The 18,281-nt window shown below is 51.5% G+C and overlaps 9 protein-coding genes across 9 annotated transcripts; 4 read left to right on the top strand and 5 right to left on the bottom strand.

Moving 5' to 3' along the window:
- Positions 1–83: 83 nt before the first annotated feature.
- Positions 84–1,187, bottom strand: Z519_09759 (uncharacterized protein; the record flags this gene model as incomplete). The annotated part of the gene is made up of 1 exon (XM_016767480.1): positions 84–1,187. The coding sequence occupies one exon, from the start codon at positions 1,185–1,187 to the stop codon at positions 84–86; it is 1,104 nt and encodes a 367-aa protein (XP_016616272.1).
- A 746-nt stretch (positions 1,188–1,933) lies between these two features.
- Z519_09758 (uncharacterized protein) lies at positions 1,934–3,078 on the bottom strand (the record flags this gene model as incomplete). The annotated part of the gene is made up of 3 exons (XM_016767479.1): positions 1,934–2,434; positions 2,499–2,915; positions 2,971–3,078. The coding sequence occupies 3 exons, from the start codon at positions 3,076–3,078 to the stop codon at positions 1,934–1,936; spliced, it is 1,026 nt and encodes a 341-aa protein (XP_016616271.1).
- Positions 3,079–3,419: 341 nt separating this feature from the next.
- On the bottom strand, positions 3,420–4,886 carry Z519_09757 (uncharacterized protein; the record flags this gene model as incomplete). The annotated part of the gene is made up of 1 exon (XM_016767478.1): positions 3,420–4,886. One exon carries the CDS (start codon positions 4,884–4,886, stop codon positions 3,420–3,422), a length of 1,467 nt encoding a protein of 488 aa, XP_016616270.1.
- Positions 4,887–6,281: 1,395 nt separating this feature from the next.
- Positions 6,282–6,638, top strand: Z519_09756 (uncharacterized protein; the record flags this gene model as incomplete). The annotated part of the gene is made up of 2 exons (XM_016767477.1): positions 6,282–6,372; positions 6,457–6,638. The coding sequence occupies 2 exons, from the start codon at positions 6,282–6,284 to the stop codon at positions 6,636–6,638; spliced, it is 273 nt and encodes a 90-aa protein (XP_016616269.1).
- A 330-nt stretch (positions 6,639–6,968) lies between these two features.
- On the bottom strand, positions 6,969–7,745 carry Z519_09755 (uncharacterized protein; the record flags this gene model as incomplete). The annotated part of the gene is made up of 1 exon (XM_016767476.1): positions 6,969–7,745. One exon carries the CDS (start codon positions 7,743–7,745, stop codon positions 6,969–6,971), a length of 777 nt encoding a protein of 258 aa, XP_016616268.1.
- Positions 7,746–8,460: 715 nt separating this feature from the next.
- Z519_09754 (uncharacterized protein) lies at positions 8,461–11,883 on the top strand (the record flags this gene model as incomplete). Its single annotated transcript, XM_016767475.1, has 2 exons — positions 8,461–11,706; positions 11,758–11,883. 2 exons carry the CDS (start codon positions 8,461–8,463, stop codon positions 11,881–11,883), a joined length of 3,372 nt encoding a protein of 1,123 aa, XP_016616267.1.
- A 983-nt stretch (positions 11,884–12,866) lies between these two features.
- On the top strand, positions 12,867–13,532 carry Z519_09753 (uncharacterized protein; the record flags this gene model as incomplete). Its single annotated transcript, XM_016767474.1, has 1 exon — positions 12,867–13,532. The coding sequence occupies one exon, from the start codon at positions 12,867–12,869 to the stop codon at positions 13,530–13,532; it is 666 nt and encodes a 221-aa protein (XP_016616266.1).
- Positions 13,533–13,759: 227 nt separating this feature from the next.
- Positions 13,760–14,891, bottom strand: Z519_09752 (uncharacterized protein; the record flags this gene model as incomplete). The annotated part of the gene is made up of 4 exons (XM_016767473.1): positions 13,760–14,199; positions 14,251–14,322; positions 14,379–14,703; positions 14,769–14,891. The coding sequence occupies 4 exons, from the start codon at positions 14,889–14,891 to the stop codon at positions 13,760–13,762; spliced, it is 960 nt and encodes a 319-aa protein (XP_016616265.1).
- A 1,725-nt stretch (positions 14,892–16,616) lies between these two features.
- Positions 16,617–17,466, top strand: Z519_09751 (uncharacterized protein; the record flags this gene model as incomplete). The annotated part of the gene is made up of 2 exons (XM_016767472.1): positions 16,617–16,989; positions 17,087–17,466. The coding sequence occupies 2 exons, from the start codon at positions 16,617–16,619 to the stop codon at positions 17,464–17,466; spliced, it is 753 nt and encodes a 250-aa protein (XP_016616264.1).
- Between the last annotated feature and the right edge of the window lie 815 nt (positions 17,467–18,281).

Raw genomic sequence — 18,281 nt, 5'->3', positions numbered from 1 at the left:
AATATCTCCATTTCCTTCCTTGACTGGTTGGGTCGAGTCCAAGAGGAAAAGGGAGTATTTTTTATTTCTTTCTTTCTTTTTTATCATACCAGCTCCTTGTCAACCACGCAGACGGCCTTGCCCTTGATCTTGCCGGCCTCGAGCAGCTCAAACATTTTGGGTACGTCGTCGAGGCCGTGGAAGACCTGCGTCTCGGCGACGATGCCGTGCTCGGCCACGGTGCGCAGCATCTCGTCCGCGAGCTCCTTACCGCCGTGCATGGTGCCCTTGATGGTGATGTCGCGCAGCACGATCTCCATGAACGGCACCGTCACCTCGGGCGGCTGCGCGGCCTGCACGACGGTGCCGTGCGTGCGCGTGATGGCCGCCGATAGTGCCGCCGTCGACGAGTGGTCGCTCACGTTGACCGTGGCGTCGACGCCGCCTTGCCCGCCCGTCAGCGCCCGTACACTCGCGACTACCGCGTCCTTGCCGTCACGCGCGTCCAGGACGTGGTCGGCGCCGTACTTCTTCGCGATCTCGAGCCCCTCATCTCGCGCCTCCACCGCAATCACGTTCATCCCGGCGGCCTTTGCGAACTGCACGCCAAAGTGGCCCAGCCCACCCCCAGCACCCACAATCGCCACCCACCCGTCCTTTCCGATGCCGCTGACTTTTAATGCCCGGTAGACGGTGACGCCGGCGCATGCCAGTGGGGCGGCGGTCAGGAAACTCACGCCGTCGGGGATTTTGCAGCTCATCCGCGAGTCGACTACGTGGTACTCGGCAAAGGCACCGTCGGTCATGACGCCCGCGGCGCCGTCGATGTCGAAGCAGTACTGCTTCCAGTCCTTCTCTACCGGTGCTAGGCAGTTCTCGCAGTGGCCGCAGGAGTGGAACGTGATGCCCGACATGACCCGGTCGCCGGGCTTGAAGTCCTGGACCGAGGAGCCCGCTGCGACCACGACGCCGGTGCCCTCATGCGACAGGGTCATGGGCAGGCCGTGCTTGGGCGGCATCGCGAAGCCCGCCTGGACCATGAGGTCGGTATGGCACAGGCTGGCGACGGCGGTCCGGAGCAGGAGATCGAAGGGACCCAAGTCGCCGGCTGCAGGGGTTTTTGTTTTCTGCACAACCGGAGGGGACTTGAACTCAACAAGCTGAGCGGCGAGCATTTCGCCGGGGACCTCGACTGTCGTGGTCGCCATTATGGGATATGGTGCAGCGAAAAGCTTGTTGCTGGGACTCGTAAGCGGAAGAAACTCACTCTGGTCTCTCTGCTCTAATGGACCAAAGATGATATTATTGATGTATCAAACAGCGCGGGCCGAGTCTATATTGTCGGATTGGATGATGTCTGGATCTGTCTCCCTTCGACAGGCTAGAGTCAAGAGCACTGGGCCTAGAAGGCAGCGGCTATTTACGGTATGAAACTGTTGTTGCTGTCGTTGAACGACTCCAATGTCACTTTATTGAGGGAAATTGCTTCCAACAAGTCAGCCATTGTATATCCGGCGTTCGCCAGCCATCGAATCCGACCGGCAGATGATGCTGTACCCCTCTCAGAAGAAGAAGTAAGCGAGTCCAAGGCTTCATTCACCCCCACTTGAACAACACATCGCTAGGACTTATCGCCCAATGTTTGGATGCCATGTATGCATACGGGAAATGGCGGGAACGGTTGGGAAAGCTCACTGATACCCAACTGCCCATGGCAAGTACAGATTACTTGTCAGAGAACTAGAATTGCATAAATTGGAACGAGATATTGCGCGCGGGACAGTGCTTTATTCCTTGATGCTTTTGTAGGGGAGAGCACTCTTCCCAGATCGCACGTCGTGTATCTATGCGCCGCCCAACTGGAGAGCGCACCACCTGTTACAGTGCGCAAGAGCTCTCATGTAGCAAGTAGCCTTGAGAAGGCAGGAGGATAAACTGGGCTCGTGCCCTGACCCTATTTGGTCGCCACTTCATTGACGGGTGCAACAGGTCTCCCCGTCTTGAACAGACTCCTGATATTCTCAAAACACTCCCTCTCAGATTTCATGAATGCGACATCTGTAAGGCCTCCCATATGTGGCTGGACAACTACCTTGTCGCTAGTCAGGAAATAGGGGTTGATATTTGGCTCGTTGCAAAAGACGTCAAGGCCGGCGCGCGTTACCTTGCCTGATTCCAGAGCTCTGATCAACGCTTCCTCATCGACGATAGCACCACGAGCAGTGTTGATGAAAAAGACGCCCGGTTTCATAGCGGCGAATTCGGCGTGAGAGATGAGATTCATGGTCGATTCATTGAGCGGACATGAAATGGAGATAATGTCGGAGTCGCCGAGGAGTGAGTGAAGGGTGGAGCAATATTCTGCCTTATACTCTTGCTCCACTTCCAGAGGGAGTCGATTGCGGTTGTAGTACTTTATTCTGAGGTTGAAGACGGAGGCTTTCCTTGCCGTATACTGGCGCCGAAAGTTCACTGTCAGCAGTTGGCGGCTACGAGGGAACGTTAGAAGTATTGCACACCTTCCCGATTGCCCCCATACCCACGATTCCGAGAGTCAACCCTGTTGGGTCTCGACTTGGGACAAGGCCCTGCTTCCAATTGCCAATCCTGGCGCTCTTTTCGCCTCTGGTAGTATCTCTCAGTACCGCCAGTGTCAAGAAAATGGCCATGTCTGCGGTTGCTTCAGCGACAGCGTCTCGGGTGTTGCAGAACCAGACATTGTTGCGCGTCATCCAGTCGACGTCAAACTCGTTGAACCCGGCTGAAGCAGAGGTAATGATCTTGCAATGAGGCAACAAGCTGCCAAGGAGATCTTCATCAAATGGCTCGTATGGAATCGTTCCCATGCGAATGATGAAAGCATCGACTGGACGGGACGTTGCCATAAATTTTGGGAGGAGATCTTGAGTTTCCTGGCGATTCGTTGCTGGAAGGATCTGATTGGGTTTAGAAAGCGAGCTATACGGTACGGCTCTCGAGGGGTTGGACTACCTCAAAGTCAAACTCTCGCTTGAAGTCTTCCAGAAATTCATCGCCGACATATTTTGGGTCGCCTAAAGCCACGACAAGGGGCTTCGTTGATGAAGAGGTTTGGGACATCTCAGGATTGAGGACGCTGGTCTCCTAAGTTCCTGCTCTGCGATACTTCCTGGCCCTGCTATTGATTCCGTTGTTGTAGATCCGAGTTGAAACGTTATGAATGCGACCTATCTCGCTGTTAATATGACAATATTGTAGCCCATCTCCGATAACGGCTTTCTCAACCAGCTCGGGCTTCTCCGGGGACATCAGAGTCATGAATTGGAACACTGTGGATGGCTTCATCTCTTTGTGGTGGCCATCCCCAGGCGCAGTAATTAGAATGTTCCGTGTCTCTCTGGAGCATGGGCTCCCCCATCTCCCACGTCTTCAGCCGAACATGTTCTCTGCGCAGATTCAGGTCAAAGTTGAGATCGAGCAGACAGCTTCAAATCGTCGTCGGTAGACAATTCCACGTTCTTGAGTGCTCTCGGGCCGCCACTGCCCTCCATAAGAATATTAACAGGTTCTTGGCCTGGCTCCAATTTCCTCCATTTCCAGCTCTGAATCAGCTGGCGACCCATGTCAACACTTTCCATAATATCAACAATCCATTTGCCGATGTTGGGAAGATATTTGAAGGCATGACCGCTCCCGCCAGTCGCAACCAAGACTGAATCTTGACCAGGTAAGTGGTCGATCACGTAGTGGTTGTCGAAAGAGTCAGTGTACCAACATAATCGAGTTAACTGAAGATCGATCCCTTCTTCTACCAGCTCCGGCAGAAACTCGGTGACGAAAGATTTGAAGACTTCTAATGCTTGTTTGGGGATCTGCGCAATTTTCTCGCTGTCCGTGTATCTCGTGATAGGCACACTGCGCTCTTTGCCGTCTGATTGAGTCTTTGGATTGGTGTATTTCGTACCTCTGTACCCAATCTTCATGTATCCTCTTCCATCTCGGGGAAAACCATAAAGGCCACCCGTGGCACCATCGCGCATTTTGTACGACCAAGACGGAAACCTCTCTGGGGCGAAGTGTTCGAAGAGTGGTGATTCGAGAGGTATCTTTAACATCACTACAGACCCAGCCGTAGTTTCGCAGATACCGTCGAGCTCTGGAAGCAACGAGGGCGTCCACCCGCCGCATGCCATGATGATTTTCGACGCACGGTGTTTCTGACCATCCCTCATGACGACCCCGTTCACTCGTCCTCCTTCGTCGTAGGAGAATGCTTCGAAATGACCAGAGTCAGGATGCAGTACAAAGTGAACGCCGATTTGCTTTGCCTTATGTAACGCAAAACGACAAGCCCTATCTGCAACAGCAATGCCACCTGTTGTGTCGAGAACGCCGAGGCAGCCTTTGCCTTTGGATTTTCGTCTGAACGGATCCATGGCATTTCCAAAGCCTCTCTTATTGGCAATTTCATTGTGCCGAGTGTCGGTAGTGATTAGTTGTGTATCGATGAAGCCAGCTCGCTGCATGTTCCTGATGGTTGCTTTCTCGAATTCAGGAAGTTCATTCCGGTCAGTCAATGAGAGATGGCCGTTGTTGATGAAGACTTTATCCGCCCTGCTCATGCCATCAGGGACGCAGCTACCGTCACTGATCTCTTTATTCCATGCCTCCCAGCACTCGATAGCTTCGCAAGAGAGGGCCTGGTATTCTGTTTGTTCGCCGTATGCGGACCGAATAATCTTGTTCATATCGGAAGAAGCGGAATCACAGCCTGAAATGTAGTCATACTTTGTTGTTTCGTATGGCTGTGCGTCAAAGACGGCTACATTGTTGTAGCCTCTCTCCGCCAGATGAAGAGCAGTACTCAGTCCGAATATGCCTGCGCCGACAATGACGATGCGGTCTGTCTTTGCTGGACGCCGTGCCATTTTTGGGGCCGTCTCAAAGTTGAGCGATGCGATCAAGAGTCTGACCATTCGTAGTTTTGGTTACAAATTGCACTTTCGCTTCGCTGATGAGGGAGCAAGAGTCGTATATACACTCCCATCACTCGAGTTGGTGTTCATGATTTGTTGTCCTGCCGGCAATCGCACAAGGAGTGTAACAGTTTCGGAAAAGTGCGATGCGAGTCTCCCGTGGCGGCGTCCAACTAAAGGAGATCATCGATACATTTGTCACGCAAGTCGCAGTGACAAGGCGGATAGAAAGAGTTGCGTAAACTGATAGCAGGAAAGAAAACATCCTATTTGCTCTCGAGGTAGCAGATCAACATATTCAGTCATGATGATACACATGTAGGGTGATTCCGAAGAGCTAAATACGACGCTCATTCTCCTTCCATTAAAACGCCCACAGCTTTTCAGCCCACGGTTCACTCAGAATGTCCTATTACAGGATCCAGACTAACTCCAGGGCACAACACCTCGTCCCAAGGAGCGGACGCTTGGCTGGGCATATTATTTGGTATCGAGAAGCATGATGACGAGTGAGAAGGACTGGGTAAAGAACGAGCCCAAAGCCAGCGCTCCATTGACAATTTCAACGTACGAGCAAGCATTCATACGTAACCTTCGAAAGTAGAGGACAGAGGCGAGGAAAACTCCAACTCAGGTAACCGTCAAGAGGAAAATTGTGCCCACCCGTTTTTTATTGTGTTCCTGTCTTCTAGACTCGAGATCGCGCGGAGGCCGTAGAAGAAGGGGAACGCTCTGGGTTCTTTCTCGGTGTTGGGGGATCGTAGGATCAGCGATAGTCAAACACGGTCTGCAACATGGATGGTTGCAGTTGGACTGAGCAAAATCGAAAAAAGGTGAGCGAATGGTTAAGAGCTAAAGGAGAAAATGATTGCCGAAGGAATGAAAAGGAAATTAGGGAGGACTGTCCAAGAAATGGAAGAGTCGCAGACTGCAGGTTTGCATTTACACGGAGTATTGAGATGGATGGAAAAGCGCAGGTAAAAGGAACAATAGCTGCGAGAGACAGCAAAGAGCTCCCAGGTACCTCGCGGGTCATTAAAGGCATGACGGGTGCCCCTCGTGCCCCTTCTACAGCACCTACAAGGGACCGCTGGTACCTGTAGAGGACCAGGCTTTTAGGCGGGAAGCGAGCCTCTCACTAAACCAGTCAAGCGTCTCTTGGCGTGTTTGCAGTTTATGCACCGACTATTCTGGGGGCGAAAACAGCGCTCGCCTCCCTTCTGAGATATGAGCCTCAAGCCCATCAAAGCATCAAGCAAAGAGACCTACAAAGTCAGACTTGAATATTCATCCACCTGAAGAAAATGTAATTGGGAAACCGGAGTCGCAGATCGAAAAAAAAGAAGGATGGTTTTTTCCAGAAAGGAGGACAAGTTCCCTGAGTTCGAAAACCCCAGGGCTTTCGACAAGGAGGATTGTCTTTCGTGCAGGATTCTCGGTACGGAGTGACTCTATGCTCATTAACATATTTCCACCTAAAGTCCCGCTTCAGAGAGGCTGACTGTCGCTTCTTTTCCCATAGGCTCAACGGCGTTCGTGGGCCTGGGTGGCTACACATACTTTTCGGGCATGCAGCAACTTCGCGCCCGGCAGAAGGCTATCGAATTCAGCAAGTCCAAGTACAAATACGGCTCACGCCAACTGGGCATCTTGTCGTTGTCTGCAACGCTCATGGGCTTGGGGGTCTATCGCATGTTCATCTAGGGCATTTGTCTTGGTGGTCGGCCCTTGCTATGTTGTATTATCCTTGTTCAGCGGGAGACGAGGCTGGTCAACACATGTAACAAGTCGAATGACTCAAGGAATCAAATCTGTATTAGGGGCACCATCTCAGGACCCCTTTGAAAGCATCGAGTACTCTGTATCTGTTCTCGAAAAAATGCTCAACTCGAGCCAATACATGAATGCACTCTACCGCGCTAAACTTCGCCATGCTGATGGTCATGTCCTCATAAGAATATATGTTTCCACGCACAAGGCTTAAAGATCTTGGTCATGGCGCGGAACACGTAACCGTGGTTGGGTAGGCCAAAATCATGAAATACGTCCCTTCTTGCTGCTTTCGAATCCATCCCTTGGTCCAATGTTGGAAATGTCAAAGAAGTCTGGTATCTGAAATTTGCGCTTAGTGCCGGCTGTGAAAGTGAATTCTCTCGTCGATGATCGTGTTCCGTGTCTTTGGTTACCGCCTCTATGGGGTGTGCGATTTCCTCGGTTGTTGACAAGACTTGCCCGGTTCGCGTTGCCGGACGTCGACGAAGAGCCCTGAGCTTCTGAGGACGAATTGCCGTCCTCATCGGTTTGCATGTCGTCGAGTGATGTTGGAGCTGAGATTCGACCAAAGTAGAACATGGGGGTCGACGTCGCCTGATCCTGGGGAAGAGGACTTTGGGTATCGTCGGTTTGGGTACCGGACTCTGCTCTCGCAGGTTCAGACCGGGCTGCTGGAGTTATGACCGGTTGTTCGCCTGCTGGAGTGGCACCTCGTAATCTTTGCCCGGATTCACTTCTTTCATCGTCACTTTCGATTTGGTGATGATGAGTAGACCCTTCATATCTTTCCGTAGCCCACTGCCTCACCCTCCAGCCCTCGCCATCTTGTAGACCGAGATTCTCTTTATCCAGGAAACTAAGCAGGTCCTCCAGAGCATCTTGATATCCGGCTTGACGGCTGGCATTTTGATCTGTAACTGCTGACTTGTATAGGTTCGTGACGGAGAGGGCAGCGGTCCGGAAGGCTTGGAGGAGTTGTTCGGGCGGAGCAGGCCGAGTCGAGGGAAGCGAGGTGTTGAGAGACCTCATCGAGTCCATGATGGAGACTCGAGGAGGCTCTCAGGGTTGATAAGGAGATGTAGGAGCGGTGCGTCGGACGCCTGGCAAACGTCCTAATTACAGAACGGTCGAGGGAGGGGTTTGTTTTGATGCAGGGCGTCAGAGAAAGATTGATTCTACCAGCAAAATAGAAGATGGATATCAAAGAAGTAGTAGAGCTCGAATGAAGTCGTGGTCCGCTTGCACAAGGAGGCGAGGGGGACGAGCAGCGACAGTGTAGTTGCGGTTGGGCAGCTGGCGGAATTAAAGCAGGCCGAAGACAGCAATTGTGAAGTGAAAGTGTCAGTCCCTGCGACATGTGACCATGGTTCGGCGGATATGTTGATCCGTCGCGCCCTCCATCGGAACATAAGGTCACGTGCATGATTCAACGCGGCATGTAAGCCGAACCATGGACGTGTTGTGGCCAATCAAAAACCATCGCAGCGCGTTTGTTAGCAAGGGCAGAGGCATTCATTCTTCTCTCCACACCCTCTCCTCCATATCTTTTTGCCCTCCTCAACCTCATCTGCCTGACAACTCTACTTGTGCCTGCGCGCGACGTTGCCATCGTGTCTTTTCTCTAACTCGCGCAGCTTCGCTATCCTGCCTGTTTCAGCCATCAGTAGTCGCGTCTGAACTATTTACATTGACTGAAAAGAAACTATTCCTCCGCCGCGGCCGTGGCGGCCATCACCCCTCAACCAAGTCCACCATGGCTCCCTCAAAGTCACAACAACCCGACTCCGAAACCTCCTCTGTCGCGGATACTCCAATGACTGAAGGTCCCGGGTATGTACGCCCTCACAGACCTTCTTTTGGTCACCTCAATCGCCCAGTAGACGATACCCCCGACTACACCGACTCTGATACAAATCCCAATACTACAGCCTCTAGTGTGGCTGGAGATACCCCTCAGGTTGATGGTCGCAAGAGACGCTCAGAAGCATTTCAGCTGCGGAAAAGCATCCTAGGAAAGAAGCATGGGCAATTGGACGAGTCCAAGGAAGATGATACCGTGCGACGATTCAAGTACTTGCTGGGTTTGACCGACCTCTTCCGCCACTTTATCGATGCCAGCCCCAACCCCAAGATCAGAGAAGTGCTACAGCAGATTGATCAAGAGAATGCTGAAGAGGAGGCAAAGGCCCGCAAGGTCGTGTCCCGCAAAGGCGGTGCGGCAGGTGCAAACAAGCGAAAGACTGAACAGGAAGAGGATGCTGAACTCCTCAGAGATGAGAAGCGTGGCACAGCTTCCCAGACTGTCTTTCGAGAGTCACCGGCCTTCATTAAGGGTGGCGAGATGCGCGACTACCAGGTTGCTGGTCTCAATTGGCTTATTTCTCTTCACGAGAACGGTATTAGCGGTATCCTCGCTGATGAGATGGGTCTCGGTAAGACGCTGCAGACCATTTCCTTTCTCGGGTATTTGCGACATATCTGCGGCATAAAAGGTCCACATCTCATCACGGTTCCCAAATCCACCTTGGACAACTGGCATCGAGAGTTCAAGAAATGGACCCCTGATGTCGATGTGCTGGTTTTGCAAGGTGCAAAGGATGACCGTCATGCCTTGATCAATGAACGACTGATTGACGAGAAATTTGATGTCTGCATTACGAGCTACGAGATGATTCTCCGAGAGAAGTCTCACCTGAAGAAATTTGCGTGGGAGTACATCATAGTCGACGAAGCACATCGAATCAAGAACGAGGAGTCCTCACTTGCACAGATTATCCGAATGTTTAGCTCCCGGAACAGATTGCTTATCACTGGCACTCCCCTTCAGAACAACCTTCACGAACTATGGGCTCTTCTCAATTTCTTGCTTCCTGATGTATTTGGGGACTCTGAAGCCTTTGACTCTTGGTTCTCTAGTCAGAATGAAGACCAAGACACAGTGGTCCAACAGCTTCATCGCGTTCTAAGACCGTTCCTGCTTCGAAGAGTGAAGAGCGACGTCGAGAAGAGCCTGTTGCCAAAGAAGGAGGTGAATCTCTACGTCGGCATGTCCGAGATGCAAGTCAAATGGTACAAGAAGATCTTGGAGAAGGACATCGACGCCGTCAACGGTGCCGGAGGCAAGCGGGAATCAAAGACGAGACTTTTGAACATTGTCATGCAGCTCCGAAAATGCTGCAACCATCCCTATCTGTTTGAAGGCGCTGAGCCGGGTCCTCCCTACACTACGGATGAACATCTCATCTACAACTCTGGCAAAATGATCATTCTAGACAAGATTTTGACCCGAATGAAGGAAGAGGGAAGCCGAGTCTTGATATTCTCCCAGATGAGCAGAGTGCTAGACATTCTCGAAGACTACTGCGTTTTCCGAGGTCATAAATACTGTCGCATTGACGGCGGAACTGCACATGAGGACCGAATTGCCGCCATCGATGAGTACAACAAACCAGGCTCGGAGAAATTCGTCTTCCTTCTCACTACCCGAGCAGGCGGTCTGGGGATCAATTTGACCTCAGCCAACATTGTCATTCTCTATGATAGCGATTGGAATCCTCAAGCTGATCTTCAGGCAATGGACCGAGCACATCGAATTGGCCAGACGAAGCAAGTCATGGTCTTCCGATTCGTGACAGAGAATGCTATCGAAGAGAAGGTCCTCGAAAGAGCTGCCCAGAAGTTACGCCTGGACCAGCTTGTCATTCAACAAGGGCGTGCTCAACAGCAAGTCAAGCAGGCCGCTTCCAAAGATGAATTATTGACCATGATTCAACATGGCGCGGAGAAAGTATTCGAAACAAAGGGTTCAACCGGAGCACTCGACGACATTGATGAGATTCTGCGACGTGGCGAAGCTCGAACGGCAGAGCTCAATGCGAAATATGAGAAGCTTGGAATTGACGATCTTCAGAAATTCTCCTCCGAGAATGCTTATGAGTGGAACGGCGAAGACTTCACGAACCGTCGAAAAGACATAAGCCTGCACTGGATCAATCCAAGCAAGCGTGAGCGAAAAGAACAGTCCTACTCGATGGATAAGTACTACAAGCAGGCTTTGTCAACGGGTGGTCGACCTGCCGATACCAAACCTAAGATTCCACGAGCGCCGAAACAGGTCGCTGTGCACGACTGGCAATTCTTCCCTCCAGGTCTCCAAGAACTGCAGGAAAAGGAGACAGCGTATTATCACAAAGAAATCGGCTTCAAAGTACCCCTCACAGAAGGAACGGAAGAAGATTTGAGCGACCGCGAAGCAGATCAGCGACTGGCTCAGAATGAGATTGACAACGCGGAGCCACTAACGGAGGAAGAGAAACAGCGCAAAGCAGAGATGCAGGAACATGGATTTGGCAACTGGAATCGCCGCGATTTCCAACAATTCATTAATGGTTCGGCTAAGTTTGGCAGAACAAATTACGAATTAATCGCGACTGAAGTTGACAGCAAGGAGCCGGATGAAATCGAAAAATATGCCAAGGTCTTCTGGAAGAGATACACGGAAATTGCCGAGTTCGACAAATATATCAAGAACATCGAGGCAGGTGAAGAAAAGTTGCGAAAGACGGAACGTCAGCGAAAGATGCTGCGGAAGAAGATGGAGATGTACCGAGTACCGCTGCAACAACTGAAGATCAACTACACGGTTTCCACGACCAACAAGAAGGTCTACACCGAGGAGGAAGACCGCTTCCTGCTGGTCATGCTTGACAAATACGGTGTTGACGGTGAAGGGTTGTACGAGAAAATCCGTGATGAGATCCGGGACTCGCCCCTTTTCCGGTTTGATTGGTTCTTCCTGAGTAGAACGCCCGTTGAGATTGGCCGGCGATGCACCACCCTGCTCAACACCGTATCCAGAGAGTTTGGAGAAGCCGAGGAGAAACTCACAAATGGCCATGGCCCAGGGAAGGGACGAGGTCGTGATCGGGATGACGACGAAGATGAGGAGAACGACAGCGAAGCTGCGCCTGTGAAAAAGAAGGCAAAGAATGGCATTGTGGTATGTACCAGTTAGCAGGCGTTGCTCAGCTCCGACTAACAGTTCTACCAGAATAAACAAGTCAAGGCTGTCAAATCTGGTCGTGGCAGCAAAACGACTTCTCCGGCACCTTCTCGAGCGCAGAGTGTCTCATCTACGGCGGCGCCAGCCCATCGATCAAAGGGAAAGAAGAAATAAGACAGATCGCCAGCATTATTGGATTTCTCGGGTGAGCTTTGCTACATTTCTGCGGTTATGACCACACGTTTTACCAAGATGTTACGGGGTTGTCGGTTACTTGATGGAAAACACTGCATTACACGTATGTCTTCCATGGAAGGAGTGTTGATAGAGCGACCGGGGATCAAAACATTGGGCTGGTTCTTGTCAAGCTATGCAACGGCGCGATTGGGACGGTTAGCGTTGTGTGTGTGACGAATTCGGCACAAACACGGCGCCTTTTCAGCATCAATACTGCACATAGTGGGGATGGCATGTTGTCTTTGAGTATTCTAGGGCTGGACAATCACAATGCAGAGGGCACGGGACATCCCCTCCGAGGAGGCGAGGGCTGTGTAGTTCAGTAGTCGGATGAGACAGGAAGAACAATAACGATGGAAAACAAGTCTAAAAGGCCAGATAGACGAAGCCTTTTGAAAATGCACTGTAAAAGCAAAGGTCTTTCTGTCCCTGTTTCCCCCTTCCGGTTGGATGTGTAAAATTAGAGAAGAGATACATAACAACATGGTTAAGAGGATCGATGCCTGCATGCGACGCGACTCTTACGTTATGCTGGTCGCGATATACGAGGTACGGAGGAGCGTATATGATACAGCAGATGCCAGAAAGAAGGGATCATTTTGCCCGTCCCTTCTTCCACCCGCTTTCGCTGAGCTTACGTGACTTTACGTGACCTTGCTTGACCCGAGCGGACCTGACGTGTGAGAGCCTTGTGTCATTATTTTCGTGTTTGGGCTTTGACTACGGCAGTGTGTGAGGCGTGCTTGGACTCTGGAGAAGATCAAGGGGAGAAGCATCCCTGGTTTTCCTCCTACTGCTCCTGCTGCTCCTCCTATCACTCCACGCTCCAAGAGCGAACGAAGCCACGGCACCAAGATCTCCCCACCGACCTGCTCTGCTCAGAGGTTGCGCGACAACGCGCAATCAGGCAAGCAAGAGAGATGTCGTCGGCCCATAATATCCCACTGAAAACCCTCTCGGCGCTGCGCATGCTGGTCGGGGCGTCGTGCCTGCTCGTCCCGCGCCAGGCTGGCGTGCTCTTCGGCATCCCGCTGGCGCCGGGGGGCGCGGAGGCGGTGCTCCTGGGCCGCATGACGGGGGTCCGCGATCTGGTTCTGGGCGCGTACCTGTGGAAGAGGGTCCGGGAGTGCGACGGGGAGGTTGGGAAGAAGAACGAGAAAGAGGGCGAAGAAGAGACTGGTACCGGCGAGGACGATCCTAGCAGGACGCCATTGCTGTTCAGCAAGTTCTCGTCCGGTACCACCATCACTGCTATCCAGAAGGACCGCAAAGAGGACAGAAACGCAGCAGCATCAGCTAGGGACTCTGTGTCCCAGCCGCCCGATCTCACCGCGGGCCTCGAACACGGTCAGGGCCCAGACGGACCTACCACGCTAGCTGGTCTGCGCCTGGCTCAGCGCGAATCTGCCCTGCGCTCGGCAGTCTGGCTCGGCCTGATCGTCGACACTATCGACATGGCCAGCGTCATTTTCTGCTCTCTCGAAGGCAATCCGCTCTCTGATCTCGCCAAAGTGACCGTGGGTGGAGGCGCCGCGGTTTTTGTGCTGATAGCGGCACAGTATCTCGTTGCCCACAGGCGAGGCTGAGTGAGACTGAAAGGCGAGAGCGTGGAAATTCCTGTTGTATTTAGTATAAGAACTTTGGGGAGGGAATTTGATGATGTTGAATTTGGGGGGAATAACAAGCTGTTTGTGCCTGAAGAGCAAACCAAAAGGGACTCGGGCGAAATATCCTGGTATGCTCGATTGCGTAATCTATACTGTTGTTCGCCATTGCGCCATTCTTAACCTCTTTCTTGCCCACCCCTCGATACCTAGTTCACGTAGACAACCGGAGAGTAGGGATTTTTGGCCACCTTGTCGTTGCTCTTGCCCTCAGGGTCTCCTCTGCTCATCCGTCCTCGACTTGTCCGGTAGACACCTCGGCTGGCATCCACGATCGGGTTGATCCACAGCTTCTCGCCTCCCTTTTCGGACGCCGCAACGGGCCGGGTCGTCATGCCCAGGCCAGTTGGGTGATAATTGATATAGATGCCCTCCCATCCCTGGCGTTCAGGCAGAGCAAAGATTTCATGCATGATACCGATGTGCTTGTGCTTCGACACCGTGTCGTTCCACCAGTTCCAGGCATCGCGATGGATCGGGGACAAAGCGAAATTGTGAATGTCTTCAACCGAGCGCCAGTACGAAATGGTAGCGAGTTCATTGCCCGTGGACCGCTCACCACCATTGATCCAGGTCGACATACCCATGACTAATGAGAGTTAATGGGGAAGATATGCAGGAAGCGGTGGAAGACACTCACAACCGCTTTCTTCTCGAGTATCCTCTAATTGCACAAGCATGTCCCGGAAGCGATCGGCAACTTCTTTGTAGCCTAGAACATCAAAGTGTTAGGGCCGATCGATTCTGTGAGGGAGGGTCGATGCTCACCGTCAGCAAACATCCCCATTGGTGAATTGCTTCTTGCTCCTAGAATCATGACCGCACGTGGACCGTTTTCGCCCGGATTTCCATGAATCACCTCTGTCTCTCCCTCGGAAGGATATCCCACGCTCCATTTTCCGTCAATGACACCCTCAGCCCAAACATTCCTCTTTAGACCGAACTGCATGAGGAAAGCGTCGACAATGTTCCATCCCAGGATGAGTAGAACAGGGAAAGCAACATAAGAGCGAGGGAAGATGAAAGAGAGAAGGATTTGGATGGCACCACCCAAGAGGAGCCAGGTTGAGATGGAGAAGTTGTCCTTGAGAAGCTAGAAGGGCGTCAATTCCACCGTGCCGTGGAAGAACAGAAGAATACCTGTAGAAAACGACCTACAGCAAGGTCAGATCCACTGTAGGGACCGAAGCCGGTCTTCTTGCCAGGTCCAACTTTATTTGCAATGGAGTATTGTGATCGCGGCTTCTGGCTCGAAGCTGGAAACAGTGTCTTGATGCCCATGTTGGGTTGCGCGTTGTGCAATGGTTGTCGCGACAGGAACGTGTTGACTCCGTTGAGATGTACGGGTCAAGTTGATAGTTAGGTCGGCCGAGAATGGATGGAAGGGGAAAGGATTGGTGTATAAGAAGTCAGAGAGCCGGTACACCACCTTGGTTATTATTCACTTGGTGAAAGCGTGTCGCATCGTGTTGTCACGCATCGGGGGCCGCCTTAGTCTCAGAGTAAGATAGGCTACTGGTTAGATCACTTGCCTTGTAGGTAAGATACGGCGGCCTAAGTGCTGGTGCATCGTATCCACTGAAGCTAAACATGTTGCGCACGTAGCCAGGGCATGAATCCATCTCACCTCATAGGCAGTTGTACAGGGTATAATATGTGGCTGGCTGCTTTGAGCTGAAGAACTTTGATCGGCGGCTCAGCACCGCTTAGCGAACGTGAAAGCTAAGCGCAGCTTCGTGGGCCGCCGTTTGTTGCCCAGGGGCTTTGCCAGGTTCGCACAGAAGGACCTGAGTTCACAGAACCCTTATCGAGGTAAATGTTCATCAGGCCTCCACTGACTCCAGAGCCGGAGCGTTTTTTCGGTGTGTGTGTTCTGGGAGCGAATCAGGCGGAAAGACACCACTGCACGGCTGAAGAGGCTGCAGCTGGCCGTATTCCGGCGCCCACAAGGCAACAATGTCCCGTTCCTTGTTGGTCTGGACGATCAGGTCGGGGTACATTTTTCAGCTCGCTTATACAACGTACCGTGTATCGACGTGCCCACGACTGATTTGGGTATGATGCTCTTTCCGCCCTGGAGACGAATGAAACCCTCCATCGATTTGGAACAGGCTAACCTCTTTCTAAGTGGAAACGTCATCTCTGTGGGGAAGGACGGAGTGGATGGATGGGTGGAATCCTCGTACTTGTCCTTGTTACAAAAGAGAGAGCTCTTATACCCAAAGCCTCCTAGGTCGGGCTAGCTGAGTGCGTTGGGTCGGATGGAACGCTTTCCCGACTTGAGGGAAATGGGCTTTGGAAGAGATAGCATGCAAGATTGTCGTGCACTCACTTCTGTATTCATCGACTAATTCAATCAACAGGTCGGAATGCGCCATTTACCTAGGTGGTGGTGTTCACTGTTGAGGTATGTAGAGAGCACTAGGTAGAAAGCAGAGAGTATCAAGATTGCTCGAAACGAAAACCCGAATTGCCATATACGGTTCGATCCTCGAAGGTGAGCGAAGGACGCTTCAACCTGAACTTTGACGGAGCCTTTAGATTCTCTGCCTTTACGCTGCTGCCTACGAGGTAAATTGCCTTATAACCTTAGGCTTCGGGGTGTGACAAGGTTAGCGGTTGAATCATACGTCGAAGGGCAAAATGGTGGTCCAGGCACCGAGACGCCTAACGTCTCCATTAAACCACAAGGAACTAGCGAATGGTTTTAAACCGTAGTGTGGAGTTCAGTGACTTATTTCCTGTGATGCCGCCCAATAAGTTCCATACCATGAATATAATAAGTATCGTATTAATCTCGCCCAGTATAAAGAGTCTATAGAGTAGACATTAATAAGTAATTTCATATTAATTGACTTCTTACATCGAAGACAAGAAATGCCCCCATTCTGCTTCTCCTGTGCCGCCATGAACAAATACTACTAGTACTTATCATTCAGTCCATATTTGACTGTGCTGACAGTCAATTCGTATATTCGTATCAATGACCAAGATGTCCATTCAGAAATGCTACCAGAAACTAAATGCGGCAGCGACAGTTCTGATAACGGCGCCAACCTCGAGAAAACGTTCCTCACAGCAGAATTACAGCCCCTCGCACAAGACATCCGAAATGGCAACCTCGAAGTGGTTGGTAGCCCAAAGGGCTTTGATCCTACCAACATTGCACTCGACGCTAGGAATTACGTTCAGATATCCTATGCCTCAGCTCGCATTTGTGTGCTCAACCCTAACCTCTTTGAGAACTTGCACATGCCAAAAGACAACCTGGCCGATGGTCTTCAGACTTTTATCGGCTCATGCTGTCCTGCCAACGCCACACAGGAATGCCAAGCAGGCACAACACCTTCAATGGTGATACGTCTGCAACGGTCGGAATGTTCGTTTCCAACAGCGAGCTGCAGACATCCGCCTGTAGTGATCAGACCGAGGCGATTGGCACCACGGTGGGCTTGGGTGATTCGCTGTGGCAACAGGCCTTGTCGCGGGTACTCTGAAGTATTTGGACTTTCTCGAGTCCTTCATCTCCAACGATGCTTTCCAGTTGGTCTTCATCACCTCGCTCGATGGTGTCGCAGCTTTCGCCAATATAGAAGTCAAGGAACCGAGCTCACTCGCCAGAGTTGCGATAAGGACCGGCCGGAGTTTCGAAGACATCCTGGACCGAGCGGGCACAGACACCTCTCTGTTTTCTGAGCAGCCGCTGGTCGATGCTCGCCATATCGCTCAGACAGCGGTTCATGAAGGAATAGACGCCGCGACACGAGAAGCTGAAGCTGATGGTGAGCTTGTGATTGAAGCGGGACTAGATGCAGCGGCGGCCGGCTTGGAGGACCCGGATCCGTTCGATGTTTAGACTGACTCTTTGCTTGGATCTCCATTGATGCTTTCGTCTTGAATCTTCTGAAGCGCGTTGGGACTTAGTTAGGCACCACTGGCGTTGAATTGAGAATTCTCTTGGCTATTACCCGGCTGTTGGCAGATATCGCCAGGTCCAGTCGAAGATCGTTAGAACAGGTTGAATCCGGTCAGATGTGGCCAGAAGTGACGTAGTAGTAGGCACAGTCGTTTGTCGCTGATTTTTTGTTTCTCTGTGCTTGGTCTATGAACCCCTGTGCATTTTCCAGCTTTATAGAGACCTTCTGTCTCTGTGTACATAGCTTCAGCATTCAGGAGGTATTGTCCTGAATCCCCTGAATCCTTGAATCCTCTCAATCCCCTCAATCACAAGGGTCAACTATATCTCGTCTGTAAGTCAACACATGGAAATTATGGACTACAATCTCGAGGCGTGCAGGTGAGGAAATCCGTTCGGTGAGGTATTTATCTATATTTACAGCCCTTGGCGGTATCGAACTTGTATGTAATGTGGATTTGGCAATCTTACTAGGGCCTAGAGATGCAGGTAGATAGAATACAGGTGATTGAGAGGGAACAAGCAAATAAATCAACACGATTCAGCCAACTCTAATCTAGTTACTAACAGTATTAAGGTGGACGATCAATGGAGATGATGCAGGGAATGAGACAAAAAATCCCCCAAGAAATCCGGGAGAGGCTCGCCAGCTTAAACTCCGGGGGGACAGAGCGTCGAAGGTAAATATGTACGTAGTACACGGGGTGCAGGCTACCCCTTTTCGAAGCTCTTCAGCTTCGGAATCGCCGTCGTTC

This window comes from Cladophialophora bantiana (genome assembly GCF_000835475.1).
Source record: "Cladophialophora bantiana CBS 173.52 unplaced genomic scaffold supercont1.16, whole genome shotgun sequence".
Lineage (NCBI taxonomy): Eukaryota > Fungi > Ascomycota > Eurotiomycetes > Chaetothyriales > Herpotrichiellaceae > Cladophialophora > Cladophialophora bantiana.
This window is presented reverse-complemented; position numbering and strand designations above follow the sequence as displayed.